The sequence below is a fragment of the Xiphophorus hellerii genome, chromosome 3 (assembly GCF_003331165.1).
Source record: "Xiphophorus hellerii strain 12219 chromosome 3, Xiphophorus_hellerii-4.1, whole genome shotgun sequence".
Classification (NCBI taxonomy): Eukaryota; Metazoa; Chordata; class Actinopteri; order Cyprinodontiformes; family Poeciliidae; genus Xiphophorus; species Xiphophorus hellerii.
In genome coordinates, this window is record NC_045674.1 from 14504567 (window position 1) to 14519659 (window position 15093).

The window sequence follows — 15093 nt, forward strand, 5'->3', positions numbered from 1 at the left end:
CATGAACGTCTCAATTTGACCTGTTCAACAGCATATTACTGGTTACCATAACAACAATCAGAAGACACTAAACTGAAATAAAAATGGCCACAACTGATATTACACAGTCTTTTAAATGAAAGCAAAATTTCACAGACACCAATTTTTTAAATATTTTGGGAACATGTCTACCAGCTTTGTGGATATTCACCAGTCAGACTGCATAGAGAACATCCAGGACTATAGCTTACGTGTTGCACTTATTTATGGTACAGTATTTGACTAGGCCCTCCATTCTTTTGCAGCTCTTGCTATTTGGTTTCAGTGTCCTGCTGAACAGTCTCAGATGTTTTTGCAGCTTCTCAAGTTTTCTTCCAAGATTGAACAATATTTACCTCCCTCTATTCTCCCCATCAACTCTGATCAGTTTCTTTTATCTCTGCTGCAGAAAAGCAGACCCACACCATGAAGCTGCCACCACTGTTTTATACAAAGCATGAAGAGCAGTGTTTCTTTAGCCTAAAATAGTAGAAAATTAAAAGCCTCATATATTAGAAGGAATAATGAATTATGTCACACCAGACAAATTTATAAAGTTACATTTATTTTTGAAACAATTTATAGCCATTACCTGTACACTGTATATGTATACATTTCCACTGATTTAGTAATATTACCATTTCATTACAAGCAGCCCTCTAAAGACAACATAAAGGCATGTATCCGCTCAGACGTTGCAGTCCAGGACTGTCCCATCAGATTGGTCTAGAAAATGCCATGGTCCCAGCTATGGCCACAGACAACGCTGCTGCTCAAAGAAAGTAAACCATCAAAACTAGGCTCTGCAAAATTAGTAAACATTTTGGCATATTTCTGTTCACACCGTGTACATCAGTTCCTATCTAGTAATAGTACAAGCTGAGACTCAAAATGTAGTACTCGCATTCTGTAGCTGTGAAAGCAGTGTAAAAATCGTGGTAGGCTACTTCAATTGTGCATGTGAAAGGGGAAAAAAGGCAAAGACAGAAAGATAAATCTGTTGAGAAAATCCTCAACAGCTGTAATTTACAGGCTTATTATACAAAGGCATTGATTAAAAAAGTACAGTATGCTGATGGTGATCCAAGCAGTTGGCACATCTTCTAACTGATTGATATATTGCACATGCTAATGATTCATCTTCAGCTCAGACCGAGTCAGCAGGCTCTACAGTAAGAAAATTAATCTCTGTAAGACAATTCAGGCTCAAAAAACTCACTTTCATTTTATTTATCAGCTCAAATAACTATAGCTGTCAGCAAGTTTCAAATGGAAATATAATAAACTGTAATCTAACAGTCTGTTCTGCAGCTGGTTTATTTAATCAACTTTAAGCCAAGTATTTTTATCTTATTTATCTCATGCTAAATCATTTGATCCACCAATATAGCCTTGATTTATTTTAGTGTCGTCTCCTCTGGCTCTTATAAAAGGCTTTTTAAACAGTCAGTTGTACCTTTCATACCCTGTCAGTGTTTAAACTCCAACAGTTCATTAAAGCAACGCGATTCAGTCCACAATTTCTGTGCTAGGCATCGAATGCCGGCACATCTGCTTAGTGAAACATGTGAGTTTCTATTTTGTGGTTAGTATTCATTAAATAGTTACTTTGCATCCTACTGATCTGTGCTGGTTCAATTCCAGTTTTTGTGAAGCATATCCAAGATAAACGATGCATCCCATCTAACTACACTTTCAACTATTTGTTCTCAGACTGCTGAGGCCTAGGGCAGTGATTGTTTTCATATCAAAGTGTCTAAAAGCAGTGAGAAATCAGCTAGTTTTATTCAGGAATTGCTATGTTCAACATGTTTCAACAACCAACATCACTGACATCATCAGCAGCGTGCATCCACTGGCTAAAAACAAGCAGGCAGAATGCAAATGTCAGTGACGGTTAACATTCAGTCCAGAAATTATCGGGTTTTTTTGTTGATGTTGCTTTAAACTGATTTACTTGTAGCAAGAGGATTTGACGTAGAGTTACGTTTCTGTTTGGAGAATCACAGTAGGTAGCTGGAACTAAGGAAATGTATAACTAGTGTTAAATTTATGCATCTGATGTAATATTGAACAGAGGTTAAAGGGATTTTAGATGAGGTTATGTAAGCAGTTTATAAACAGTCAAAATCTTATCTGCAGTAGGTAACTGGTATCTGCATTTTGTCCAAATCCAGTTTAGTTAGGCCTAAGGGCTGAGACTAATGGGTAGCCTTGTGAACTTCTACTTTCTTAAAATATCTGATTACAAAATGCCACAGTGGTTTATGTGCCGTTTCATGAACCTTTAAACTGTTGTCATGCTTGCACTGGTAAATTATTTGCACAAAGAACTACAATTACAAATATAATTTGAGTCAGGAATAATCTTCAATAATCTTCCTGCATGAAACATGTAAAAGCATTTCCAGTAAACATAACTGCCTGATAAAATTTGAGTGATGAAAAATCCATAAATGGTGTTCGCTTGAACCCCTATAATATTTTTTAAGCCATTTTCCTTTGATTTCACAAAGTTTCTCTGATCAGAAATGCTATAAATGTTTTGGGAGTAGGAATAAATTGTTGGCGTACCACCTCCAACCTCCATTTCCTGTGTGAATAAGAATGAATTTCTGCATATATAACAATCTAAATCAAAGGTGACGACAGTTTAAAGGTTAAAAAAAAACTCTTAATTTTCTGATTTGAGCTTTTTGAATTAAATAGAAGAGCATTCTGAAACATACTCTGATTGGACTAGCTATTAGCGTTAGCTTCATAGACCATCTAAATTTGATCTAAATTAAAAACATTAAGCGAATTGTCTACTGCAGGTAGGAAATTAGCTGTTTATACCGTTTATAGCAAAACCTTACCTTAAGAACATCCCAAACTTTCTCTCTAACAAATTTTAGGCTTATCACATAACAGAACGAGCAAATGGTAGATAAGGCATTAATTTAAAGGACAAAAGTTGTTGTCCTTTAATAGTTGAACACTGGTGGAAGAAAGAGTCCAGATAAGGGATTGTGGATAATTTCCGTGTATTTTTATCACCCCAGAATATCTCTGTCTTGGGCATTAATCGTATTTCTCTCAGTCTAAGGCAAAATTCAGTTAGTGCTTCTCTGCATGCATACCAACATTCAACTCATGCACCGTCTGCTCAAAAAAATCCACAAAACATTCAATTGGTATTGGTATTCCCTCTTCTTATCCAAGACTGTGTGGTTCCCCTTCTTACTATACATTATACAACACTTGTGCAACTAAGCGCATTTTTAAAAAATAATTCTTGAAATTTAGTATTAATCCCTGCAGTCATTCTGCAATGACGCATGGCTCGGTGTGTTATCCCTTTAAATCCCTACGAAAAGTGTTTTCTGCAAACAAAGCTAGTGTCTCAAACACTCCACTTTATCTTTCTCCCTCTGAGAGCTTAAGGGCGACAGAGATAATTCATTAGAGTATTGATATGTCTATATATATATATATAAATATATATATATAAGATCCATAATCCCTTATTAAAGTCTGGTAATCTTTACTCCAGTGTCTCCAACAACGAGGCGGGCCATGGAAGGATGAATCTGTGAAAGACCAGAAAAAATTGATGAGTAACTTATTGACACAATAAAGATATAATACAAATTACATAGCATAATCTAATCAGAACCTGAACCAGAATGACAAGTACTCTACTTATTTCCATTAATCTTTTCTAAATTCTCCCCACTTTGCCATTATTCACCATGTTCGTGATCATTTATATAAAAGCCCATGTCCACCTTCAACTCTTTGGCTTCACAAGACAAAATGTGGAAAATTTCAAAGCTCATCACAGGTACTGTACGGTTACATTCAGGTACTGTTATTAGAACTTTCTAACCTGCGCTTGTAGTGGTCCATAGGGCACAAGTTCCCCGTCCACAGTGAGGGTTCCCCGCGGAGACAGCGGCTGCAGTCTGAAGGCCTTGCAGGTTACGTGGCTCACGTACGGCGAGCTGAGTGAGTGGTGGTTTCCTTTTTCCATGGCAAAGAACAGTCTGAGTAGCGTGGCTCTGGAGATGCCGGCTCGGACAAAGGTCAGGTGGATCAGGCCGTCGTCAAATCTGGCGTGAGGTGCAGCATGGAGGTCAGCCCCGAGGTGGGTCTGGTAAAGGGCCAAGACCAAGACAAAGTCCCCTTCAATGGTGACAAAATCTCTGGTGGGGAGCGGCTGATCGAGTGGCGGTAACAAGTCGTCCCTTGGCACATCGAAAGGCAGCGAGACAAACGGACGGTTCCTTAGAAGTCCTGCTGGTTCGTTAAGGTCAAAGTTAAAAGACGAGGACGGCATTTGGAACGAGGGAGAGTTCAAGGTGGAGTTGGGGGTGTTAGGACGGGGGGTGAGGTAGGATGATGAGTGTGGGGAGGAACAGGAAGGGGAAGAGGGCGGTGTGGGAGAAAAGGAGGGGGGAGTCATTTTAGGAGGGAGGGAGTTGGAGCTGGAGTGCTGGAGGAGTGAGTGGGGCCTTGGACGGGACGTGTTTTGGTTTTGGTCCAGAACTTTCTGCTTGTAGGAGAAGGGATTGTGACGGAAAGGGGAGGAGATGGTGAGAGATCGCTCCCGAGCCACATCCAGAGAGTAAGACTGTTTTTGGAATAATGTTTCGTTCAGATCCATGTCCTCCATGCCATAAGAAATCCCAGAATCTGTGCTGGATTCTTGACTGAGAGGCTGGCTCAGCAGAGCGTCGGCTATCTGGCTTGAAGGAGCCGAGTTCTTTCTCACCAACTCTCTGGTGTTCTGAAGACTGTCCTGGCTAGAGAGGTCATCTCCAGGCTCTTCCTGTGCCTCTCTTCCCATGTCCACCCCGTAGCTCTCCCCCAACTCCCTGGCTCGCAACACTCCGTCGGCCTCCAGAGAACCGCCACTGCCTTCCTCATCCCTCTCATCGTCATCCTCCAACATTTCACAAGAGTCTGGCTCTGATGTTTCCTCATCTTCCCTTTCATCCCTTATTCCTGCCAGCCTTTCATCTCTTCCCATATTGGATTCATCTCGTTCATTTGACGCAGAACTCGCTCCGGACTTCTCCGAACAGTTTCTGGACTTTTCGTCAGCTTCCATCTCCAACTGCCCCTCCTTCTCTCTGTCTTCTGCCAGACTGCTAGCTCTCACCACACCAGTTCCTTTACCTCTACCCCTCTGTCGTCTCCTTGTCCTCTCTCTCTGCCTCTCCTCTCTTTCCATCTCACCTCTCCGCAAGAGGCTCCTCTGCTCACTGATACCCATGTCGGAGCAAGTGCGATGGATGGGTGTTTTGCAGAATCCATCCAGGCCTTCAGTAATGCTGCGGGAGAGGAGTCTCCTGGGTGGAGGTGTCCCATTTGAAGATGTGGCAACTACAGAGGGAGGCATGTAGGACAGACGGCCCTTGTACGATCGAAGAGAAGCTATGCGCACCAAAGTGCCCAAAGTGAAGCGAGCTGAGCCCAAACCACGATACCTGGAACAAAAAAAAATGTTTAAAATGAAACTTTGTCTTGTGATGTTTGATTGTCCTAGAACTTCCCATATTTAGTCATGTTTTCAGCCACACATTTAATGCATCTAATTGGGATTTTATATAACAGACAAAGACAAAAATACTTTCTTTTCAACAAAAAATCTGAAATCATGGCCTACACATTGGCCCCTTTTCAGCCCTTTTTACTTTGTTACCCATAAATAAAATCCAGACAGGTGGCAGATAAGGTTTTGGGGAAGCTTGAGGTAGAGTCTGAGGAAGTGCACATCATCCTGAATCTCCTGATGGCGGTGGAAGAGAAACAGGAAGTGGCTCAGGTTGGTGGAGCTAATACAGGACAATCCAGGAAGAAACTGTCAGGGGCTACAAAGTTGATGCTGGGACAGTGGTTTCCTTTCCAACAGGACAACGGCCTTAATCGTTGTGAGAGCTACAATTTAACAGTTTAGATCAAAGAATATTCATCTGTTGGAATGACCCAGTCAAAGTCCAGAGCTGAATCAGGAATCTGTTGTAAGACTTGAAAATTGATGATGAGATAATCTATCCCTCCAGTCTGACTGAGTTTGAACTGTTGTGCAAATAAAAATGAGTGAAAGCGTCTAGACGACCAAAAATTGTTGGGAAAGGTGCTTCTACAAAATATTAACTCACAGAGGGTAAATAAAAGTGTGCTTTACCCTTCTTTTTTTATTTTTATGTGTAAAAAGGATTTTATAAAGAAATAACTTGTGTATTATTTCATATATGCATTAGTTTTGCTAGCCTATCACATAAAGTCCCCGAAAATACAAAGAAGTTTGTGGTTTTAAAATTTCAAAAAATTCAACAGCATGAATACTTTTTCAAAAAACAGCACCAACCAAATAACTTGAGCTTTGACATAAAACACACACCTTTCACTTTCGATGTCGACATCAGACACAAAGCCCCAGGCGACAGAAAGGAAGGAAAACAGTCTCCTGGGTGCTGCAGCATGGCTGTTTTTGGAGGGCAGAGGGCTTATTGTTACAGACACCAGGTCCATGGGTCGGACGCCGCCTTGACAGAGCAAGAAGCAGCAGTTTAAAAGGAGCGGCTCTCGAAGGCACATGTCATACCTGAGAAAGGGAAGAAAAAGAAAAAAACCTAACTCATCTCTGGTAGAAATAGTCTCAATTTACAAAAAACATACTGGGAAACTCAAATGGTGACTTTAAAATATTTCTTTCAGATTTGCAGGGAGAAAGTACAACTTTAAATAATGTTGCATCTGAAAAGTAGAAAAAAAAATCAATTGCTCCATCTCTTTTTTTTAACTCCTAATAGCAAGTTAACCTAGGGCTGATTTCACAGTTGAGCTTTTCATTTCAGTCGTTATCAGTAATTATTCATTAGTTTTTTGTTTTAAATATCTGAAATACTCCCAAACCAGTGACGTGATTTTTCCTTTTTTAGTCCAGTTTTCACTTCGTTTATTTCTAAGTAGGTACGAGGGGTGAAACCTGAAACTGCTGCTGTGCAAGGTAACCACTAGTTACTCAACAAATTGTTGCTAGGTAACCAAAGAGTGACCTTGCTCAGCTACTTGTGAAAGGTTGAGCTTTGTCGTCTGCCTACATCTCCCAGAATGCAGTGCGGTTCTCAATTGGAGTTCAGTGAAATTATTGAATATTCTATCTCTTCGTATCGATCATATATTGTCTATCTTGATATGTATTGTTATTGACTTATTGTCCAGCTCTATGTTGATGACGGATAGAAATGGGTCGATGATGCCTGACCAGCCACTGCTCCCCTCACCCTGCGTAGTGGTTGATGGAGCCAGCCAGTGCATTCCCAGAGCCGCAGGGCAGAATGCCAAGAGGTGTCTTTATTGCTTGTTCCCAGTCCGGACGCTCCATCAGTCCATTAATCACCTACAAATAAACAGGATATTCAAAAGAGACTTCAGGAGACCTAAAACTTTACCTGCACATCAATTGCAGCATCAGAACCTTACCTCATGCATCAGTCCGTCTCCAGAAACAATGACAATGCCGTCCCACTCTGGGAGCGATATCTCTCTGATGAGCTCTCTCGCGTGGTTCCGACGCTCTAGGACAGATTAATAAAGAAAATTTAACATTCATGCATTATCCTTACTCACAGCTATGATTTCCAGCTTCTTGTCTTACCCGTCTGTATGAGGTTGTAGCTGATGTTGGCCTCCCTAATCATTGGCAGGATGTGGGTCTGACACCACTGCATCGCCTGGCCTCTTCCGCTGAATGGATTGACCAATAACAGTAGTCGCCTGGGACGAGGTAGCAGACTTCTGGAAAACTCTGATGATGAGGAAGAAATGCTAAATTAAATATCCAAATATTAATTATTCAGGGCATCTAGAAATCCTCAACATTTTCACCTCCAGTCAACTGTAACATGACATAAACTCCTACAGTTGGCTTTTATCAGATTGTTTATCCTTTATTGTGAAATATTTCTTATAATGCAAATTTTCATTTGTCATCTCAATAAATTTCAAGTAATGTTAAAAAAAATGGACTAAAATGGTGTTTTTACAATTTTCTCCACAAGAGTGGGAATATGAATACTTGTTATTCATATTCAAAAATATGAATAAATGTGCACAGCTTAGTCACATTTCTTTAGGTAAGTGGTGTCCTGAAGAAGCTCATTTTAAATAGCTAAGTTTTTCAGCTGTGGTGCAATGAATGCAGTCACAGGGATGCAGTTACCTAAAAAAAGGTGATAAATTGTTCTTATTGTTACTTTTGTCATTGTCACAATAGTACAATATCATGATTAAATTCAGAGTCCACATCGTCCACCCCTAGCTGAGCTTTTGTTTCAGAGTTAGTCGACTCTAATTTGAGACTGAGCCTCTCTCTCTTATTTCACCTGGCAGTGTACTTCACTCTAATCACATGGCCGAAACTCAACGCTCTCGATTTCTTGAGACACTTTGGCTCCCTTAGTATAAACTGACCATTGTTTAAACAACATGGCCGACCTGAGTGTCGTTACTTTTTCTCTTTATGACCGCAGTGTACCCTTCGTCTGATAGCTGCTTTAAGGTCAAATAATTCCCAACAGGTTTCTTGAATGTAACAATGAATTCACTGTACTTGAGTCACCAGATCTCAGTGCAATGGAGCGACTTTGGGATGTGGTGGATCATGATTGAGCAGCCAACAAACTTTCAGCTGTTACATGATGCCATCATGTTAATATGAACCAAACTCAACGAGAAATGTTTTATAAAACCTTGTTGAACCTAAGCAACGAAGAGTAAGCAAGTGTAGGTGAAGATAATCATTTGCCAGCCAACACCATGCACTGATTTTCAGATATTTTAAACTACACGACTTAGAAATGAAACACTTGCTCTGTTCACAATATAATTCCAATAATATTTTCCAGCAGTTTACAAAAGTCATAACTTTAAAGAAACTATACTTCTCTCCTAGAAATAGTTAACTGTGAACAACTAAAGGGCAGTTCAGTGATCACTAAAACAGTAAAGTCCAACAATATTACCATTCAGAACAGGAAAACGTTGATTCTTAAATTAATACCAAAGCAAGAACAAAGATGGAATATAGCAGAATAATTCAATTACATGTTATGTAATGAGATAAGCAACAGAAAACATCTAGATAAGGAACGTTAACAAAGGCTACAATGACAAAAAGGAGACTGAACCTTGAACACTTATCTTCTGATAACCAAGTCTTATTAGTTGAAGGGAAGGAGTGGTGTGTTGCAGCATTGGAGAGTGTATATTTCAGGGTTTCCTCCAGTGTTCTATAAGCCTGGTGGGCCACCAGGCTTTACTTACGCCCCCACGAGGATTAGCATTGCTTATTTATTTACAGTTTTTTTTTTATGTTTGCATTTTTTAAGACTTTATAGTTGGTGTTCAGATATTAATATTCCAATCTTCCAGTAACACATAATTATCAAGTGATATTTTCCAATTTTCTTTTAACTTTAAATATTTTTTAACTCAAAAACACGGCGGGCCGCTGGATGAATGACTGCTGAGCAGCCACCAGGCTTAGCAAGTTTTCTGGGGGGAACTTTGCATTTATTATGAATATATAGAATCATGTGTATGCAGAACAGACAAAAGAGAGGGTGAACAGTTTGATAAACTTCAAAGCTTACTTAATGAAGTGTTTAGGTATTGTACAGTCTTTGAAAGCTGTGCAGAATAAAAACTTTCCAGACAGAATGAGTTGGCTGAACATGCAGGAAGACCCAGGGCCACTGTGACATTCAGCTATAATTAGCAAGAGTCTACAAAGGGAGGCATAAATGAAAGCAAACAAAACAACAAAATGTGGAGTTTCAGGCTAATTCCTGGAGCCAAACATAAAGGTCACAACAAGCAAAGGCGCAGAACTAGCATTCTTTAAATTTCCTGTAATGCAATCAGTTAAAAATAATCAAAGGAAAGATTATCTGTTGTCAAGTTTAAAAAACCAAGTGAGCCGAAACATCTAACAGTGAATACTTTACAAAAAAATAACATTTTTATAGAGCCGCTCAAAGTTATGAGACAGAACACATTTTTTCACCAGGTTTGTATTAAAATCATTGGGAAAAACATACCAGCATCTTTTTGCAGATGACGTGATTCTTTACTCAGACGCTCCAGTGGAGCTTAAAACTGCTTTCCACCTGCTATAACCATCACTGCTCTTAATGTGACTGATACTAAATTAATGTTATCTTCCAGGAGAGCAACACAATATAGCACATTATCATCTCACTCGCAAAAAACTGTGCATTTACTATTTGGTAATGTAGTAAATTTCAAGTCTGCATTTCATTTATTTGGCCACTGGGATCGATATGCCCTCCTGCTGAGACACTAAAGCTCATTAAGTGGATTGAGAAAAGATGTTACACAACGGCATAACAATGAACGAATTCAGGAAAATGTGGATTGTAATCCATAATGTCATCATAATTTCTAGCAGCAGCCTTGCTACTGTCTACTTTCCTGATATTTGACACCACTAGCAAACTAAGTACATAAGTTTTTTCATAAATTGCTTTTCTTTCACAAATGCAGATAGAAAATGTCAAATATATAATTACTTCTTTTTTACAAAACCACTTCAATACTATCTAAATATATATTTGTATGTTTTTCTGTATTATTTTTATTTGACCTTTACTTATATAGACTTGTTTTGATTAAAAAAAAAACAGCAACAATATAAGTAATTAAGAAATATGTCTCAGTTATATAAGCTATTAAAATACTGCCACCTTCCTGGAATAATGTCCCAAGTCATTTTTTTTGCCAAAAGTATTTTTGTTTATTGAAACAACTTCTAGAAGGAAACAGTTTTCACTTAGGCCGTTATTTTAAGAAGGTGACGATATGAGCTAAAAAAAAAAAAAGGAGCAAGCTCCACAAGATTTCTCTTTCTATTTTTAAAAGAAATTTGAATCATCCCAAAGGATAATTTTGAAGAAATCCCATAGAAAATGTCAAAAATTAAAGTGATGTAGCATTAATGTATCAATCTACCAGGTAGGTTTGTGAAAACCAGCTTTGTACAGACAGATTGATTACAAATATTGTTATCAGATCTGAAAATCAAATTTTTAACATGAGTGAATATTAATGACTGCTTTGATACAGATGATCTGTGATTCTGTCTGGACAAAAAGGCTTTTCAGGTGAAAGAGACGCTCACCTGTGTTAGCTGTAACGGGCACTTCTCTGAGCAAACACTGGATAGCGGCCGACCATCTCTCAGCTTCAGGCCGGCTTTCCGCCAGGTACGCCTTCACCTGCCTGCGCCTGGACACCCCCTTCCTCCGTTTCCCTTGCGGATACCAATACAGCACAAGCAGCGGCGGTGCAGGAGAGCGAGGACAGCTGCACCCCACCAGCTCAGACAAAGGCAGCAGGAGACGGGCTTCCTTCCCGGGCCGCGACGAGAGTCGCTGAATATGAATGTGGGTATGGGTGAGGGTCAAGGCATAGTTGGACGCCGGACTCAGAGCTGGTGAGGTGGCGGGGGAAAGCCCTCCTGAGCTTCCAGAGCTCTCCGGGCAGCTGCAGCTGCTGCCGCAGTTACTGCCAGATTCCCAGCTGGCAAACTGTCCGTGAAGGAGGGCTTCTTCTGGAGAAGGTGAGGAGGAATCTGGGGAGCGCATCCTCGCTTTTGGATCGGACGACGTCTGCCAGTCTGACGAAGCAAACGATACGAGCTTCTGGAACCAGAAGCTCAGAGAGCTGTCAGTTCTTCAAGATGTGCAAGAAAAATTAAAATGTGTCAGAAAAGAACTTCATCCCTGAAATCACTTTAAGATTATTCTTCATGCAGGCAACAAAAAAACCCAAAACTTTCTGATTTTGTCTTCATTTGAAAAGCAAACTTCTTCCAGTATAAAGAGTCATTTTTCAAAAGAAATAATCCAGTGAAGATGAGGAAAAAAAGCAATCAAATCTAAGCTGTCAGTTCCAACAGTTTCCTGCCAATTAAAAACTGGAAGCAATACTTCAACGCTTGAACAGGAAACTCAGTCAATCAGAAACAAAGAAATTGCATAAGTACAAAAAAGTTTACATTTCAGTTTGAAGCTGCCTTTGGTCTCAGCAAAACAAGGCAGCAGAGCAGCTAATTAATCAGTAATCTTTAAATAATCACACAAAGGTACAAAACTGAACCTCTCAAAAGAAGTAACTCAAACATCAATAAAGTATCAATAAGACAAGAAGCAAAACACACCTTTTCTATGAAAGGAGGTCATTAAACTAATGTGCAGCGATTCTTTAAAGTATGTTGCATGTCGAATGCAGCCTGCAGTGTGATGAATGCCCCGGAGATATGATGAGTGCAGCTTTTCTGAGACCTTTGAAACTTCTATTGCTATCTGAAATCTCAGAGATTACATACGACACAAGCAGGAGGAGTGACAAAAATCATGCCTTCAGGACGGTAGTGTGATAAATTAAAGATTCGTCGTAGAAAACACTCCTCCGAATGACACCTGACAATAAACAAACATAGGGAATAAGCAAACTAAACAAAAAAAAAAGAGGAACAAAGAAAATACACAAAGGAATCAGTTCCAGGTAAGTCCTTAGTTCATGTCATCTTAATGTCCTTAAGTGAAGCCCCAGGAGTCACGTTCCCTCCCAAACATCTCTGCTCCTGTAGGAAAAGAAAAGCAACATTAAGTGTTGATGTCAATATTGGAAAGTCAGACATCTACAAAGTGACCCTGTAAGGAGTTACAAGTAAAAAAATATTTTTTATCACTATATAAAAATGCATTTTTATATCTCAGTCTTAGCAACAATCACTACAATAAGCAGGAGAGATTATTTTCAGAGTGAAGCAATATCAGATCTGCCACTCCCCTTGACCTTAGGTGCGTCTGGACTGCTGCTGACTCACAGTCACACGTCCTTAAACCGCCTCGCTGTGACGCTACGTAACTGTGCATGAGAAGTTGCATGCCAATGACCGCAAGCTTATAAGCATTTACATACTCAGGAGTTTCAATCCTCAGGACTGTGGGACAAAAGTGCTCTCTGTCACAATGTGGATCTTGAACTGCTGAGCTGTCTTGCTTTTACATCACAATGTTCCCAACATGTTCCTTCAATTAGCAAGCGAAGTTCAAATGCATGACGCAAAACATTATCGGCCAACAAATGCTATTTTATGATGACGCACACACTGACTTGATTCAGAATTACCAATTTAGATGCACAATTAGAATTGAGGCATTTTTTAAACCTTGTTTATCATAATAAACCACTCAAAGAACAACTTCAACACAGGTTTCATTCCTCCTGGTATCAAATCTTTCACAGATTAGGAGGTTTGCTTCCAGGATTGACCTATAAATATTTTAATTCGTTTTTCCGATCAACTCTGACCAGCTTCTCTGTCCCTGCAGAGTGAATGTGTCCACCGCAGCATGCTGCTACCACCACCATGTTTTATTGTATGAATGGTGTACTCAGGGTACTGTGCTGCTGCAGTTTTTAACCACAAATGCCCAACATGTTCAGTTTTGGACTCAGTTGACCACTTCCCTTCAAGTCAGAGACATTGACAGAACAGCTGAACTTAAACGAAGATGATTAAATTTAATGCACTGCAAAAAAATAAAATATTACCAAGTATTTTTGGTTTAGTTTCTAAAGCAAATATCTTAGCACGCTTGAAAAAAGACAAAAGTAACTTACGCATAATTTTTCAGCAAGATACAGGAGCTTCTTTTGACTAAATATTTTGACAAAAATTAAGATTAAGATTTAGAGCTTTTGCTGTGTAAAGATATAATCTATCTACTTCTGCGGGAATTATTTAGAACCACCAGAGTAAATACAATTTCAAATTATTTTCACAGTTATGCATTTCTCTGATAGTCCACCACATAAAATTTAGATTAAATACACTTTAAATTCCAGTCACAGTGTTGAAGGTGTATTAAAATTTTTTCAAGGCCATGTATTCTAGGTAAAATGTCATATTTAGTATGCAATGAAATAGAACGACTTGGTTAGTAAATGTTTAATTTCAGATATTAACCTGGTCGCAGCTCTTTCCAAATGCAACAACAGTGTGGAAAGATTGTTCGAGCTGTAATGCAGACAAACCAACAGGTGGCCAGCGTCCTGCTCTGATTAAACACGCAGAAATGCACCTCACTGATGCCCATTGTTGCATCTTACGTCCTTGAAGTGCAGGGCGGGGACATAGAAATAATAACAAGCAGGCTAAATTTGACCCCCCGAAACAAAGAGGTTGTAGAAATAACGGTGAAGGAAAAAAACAGTTTGGTTCATTTCCTGAATACATGGAGGTATTCCTCAATTTAGGGTGTAATTACGCAGTTTAAAGACACATTTTAAAGCCCTGGCCGGCAGTCTGGTTATCCTTGGCTTTACGTGGAAACTTCGATCGATGCTGACCACCTAACCAAGCTAGCAGCAGTCCGTCAGTTAGCCAGCTAACTTAATCTTAATTTCTTCAACAGTTACCATTAAAGTACTATTCAAAAACAAACCCAAAACTGTGTTTGAAAATAGTTTTGAACTACTAGAGGTAATTAACCCAGAGGCTAATGATAGATGCGCCCCCAGTTTAATGTTAGCTAGTTTTAACTGTTGTCAGTTAGCAGAAGCTAACAGTTTTCTACTTCGTATCCAGCTTAAGTTTAACTTACACTTACATTTTGTTCCCTTTAAAAGTGTATCGATACGTATTATTTCTAGCTTTAGAGTCTTACTTGGTCGTTCAAGTCAAATTGTTAGATAAGATGTATACAAACTAGCGTGTTAGCTACAAACCGCTGTGATTTACTATTCAAAGTAGCGGTAAAGCAATAAAAGTTAAGATTCAAATTTGGACCTTATATGGTAATTTAAGCCCAGCAGAACACAAAGCAGCGCTGAAACAAAGTTCAAATCACCTCATCCTGTCCCCCTCTTCAGGACTGCGAAAACTGAGTCGGAGCAGGAAGTGTCTGGAGCCGAGGCAGCAGCAGGTCTGAGCGGCGGAGAGGAAACCCAATGACGGCAAGGAAAACATTGAAACACCCACCGACATTC

General features: G+C 39.5%; 1 protein-coding gene across 3 annotated transcripts; it reads right to left on the minus strand.

The window, feature by feature from the left end:
• Window positions 1-562: 562 nt before the first annotated feature.
• On the minus strand, window positions 563-15071 carry sphk2 (sphingosine kinase 2). 3 transcript variants are annotated; one of them, XM_032558249.1, is made up of 9 exons: window positions 14955-15071; window positions 12254-12679; window positions 11213-11766; window positions 7670-7819; window positions 7495-7589; window positions 7296-7411; window positions 6410-6613; window positions 3890-5492; window positions 563-3590 (listed from the first exon to the last, which is right to left on the minus strand). In XM_032558249.1, the coding sequence occupies exons 3-9, from the start codon at window positions 11676-11678 to the stop codon at window positions 3528-3530; spliced, it is 2697 nt and encodes an 898-aa protein (XP_032414140.1). In that variant the 5' UTR covers window positions 11679-11766; window positions 12254-12679; window positions 14955-15071; the 3' UTR covers window positions 563-3527. The 3 variants fall into 3 exon arrangements, with proteins under 3 accessions (XP_032414140.1, XP_032414138.1, XP_032414139.1); XM_032558247.1 differs by having other exon boundaries at window positions 11213-12679; XM_032558248.1 differs by having other exon boundaries at window positions 11213-12679; window positions 14894-15032.
• Between the last annotated feature and the right edge of the window lie 22 nt (window positions 15072-15093).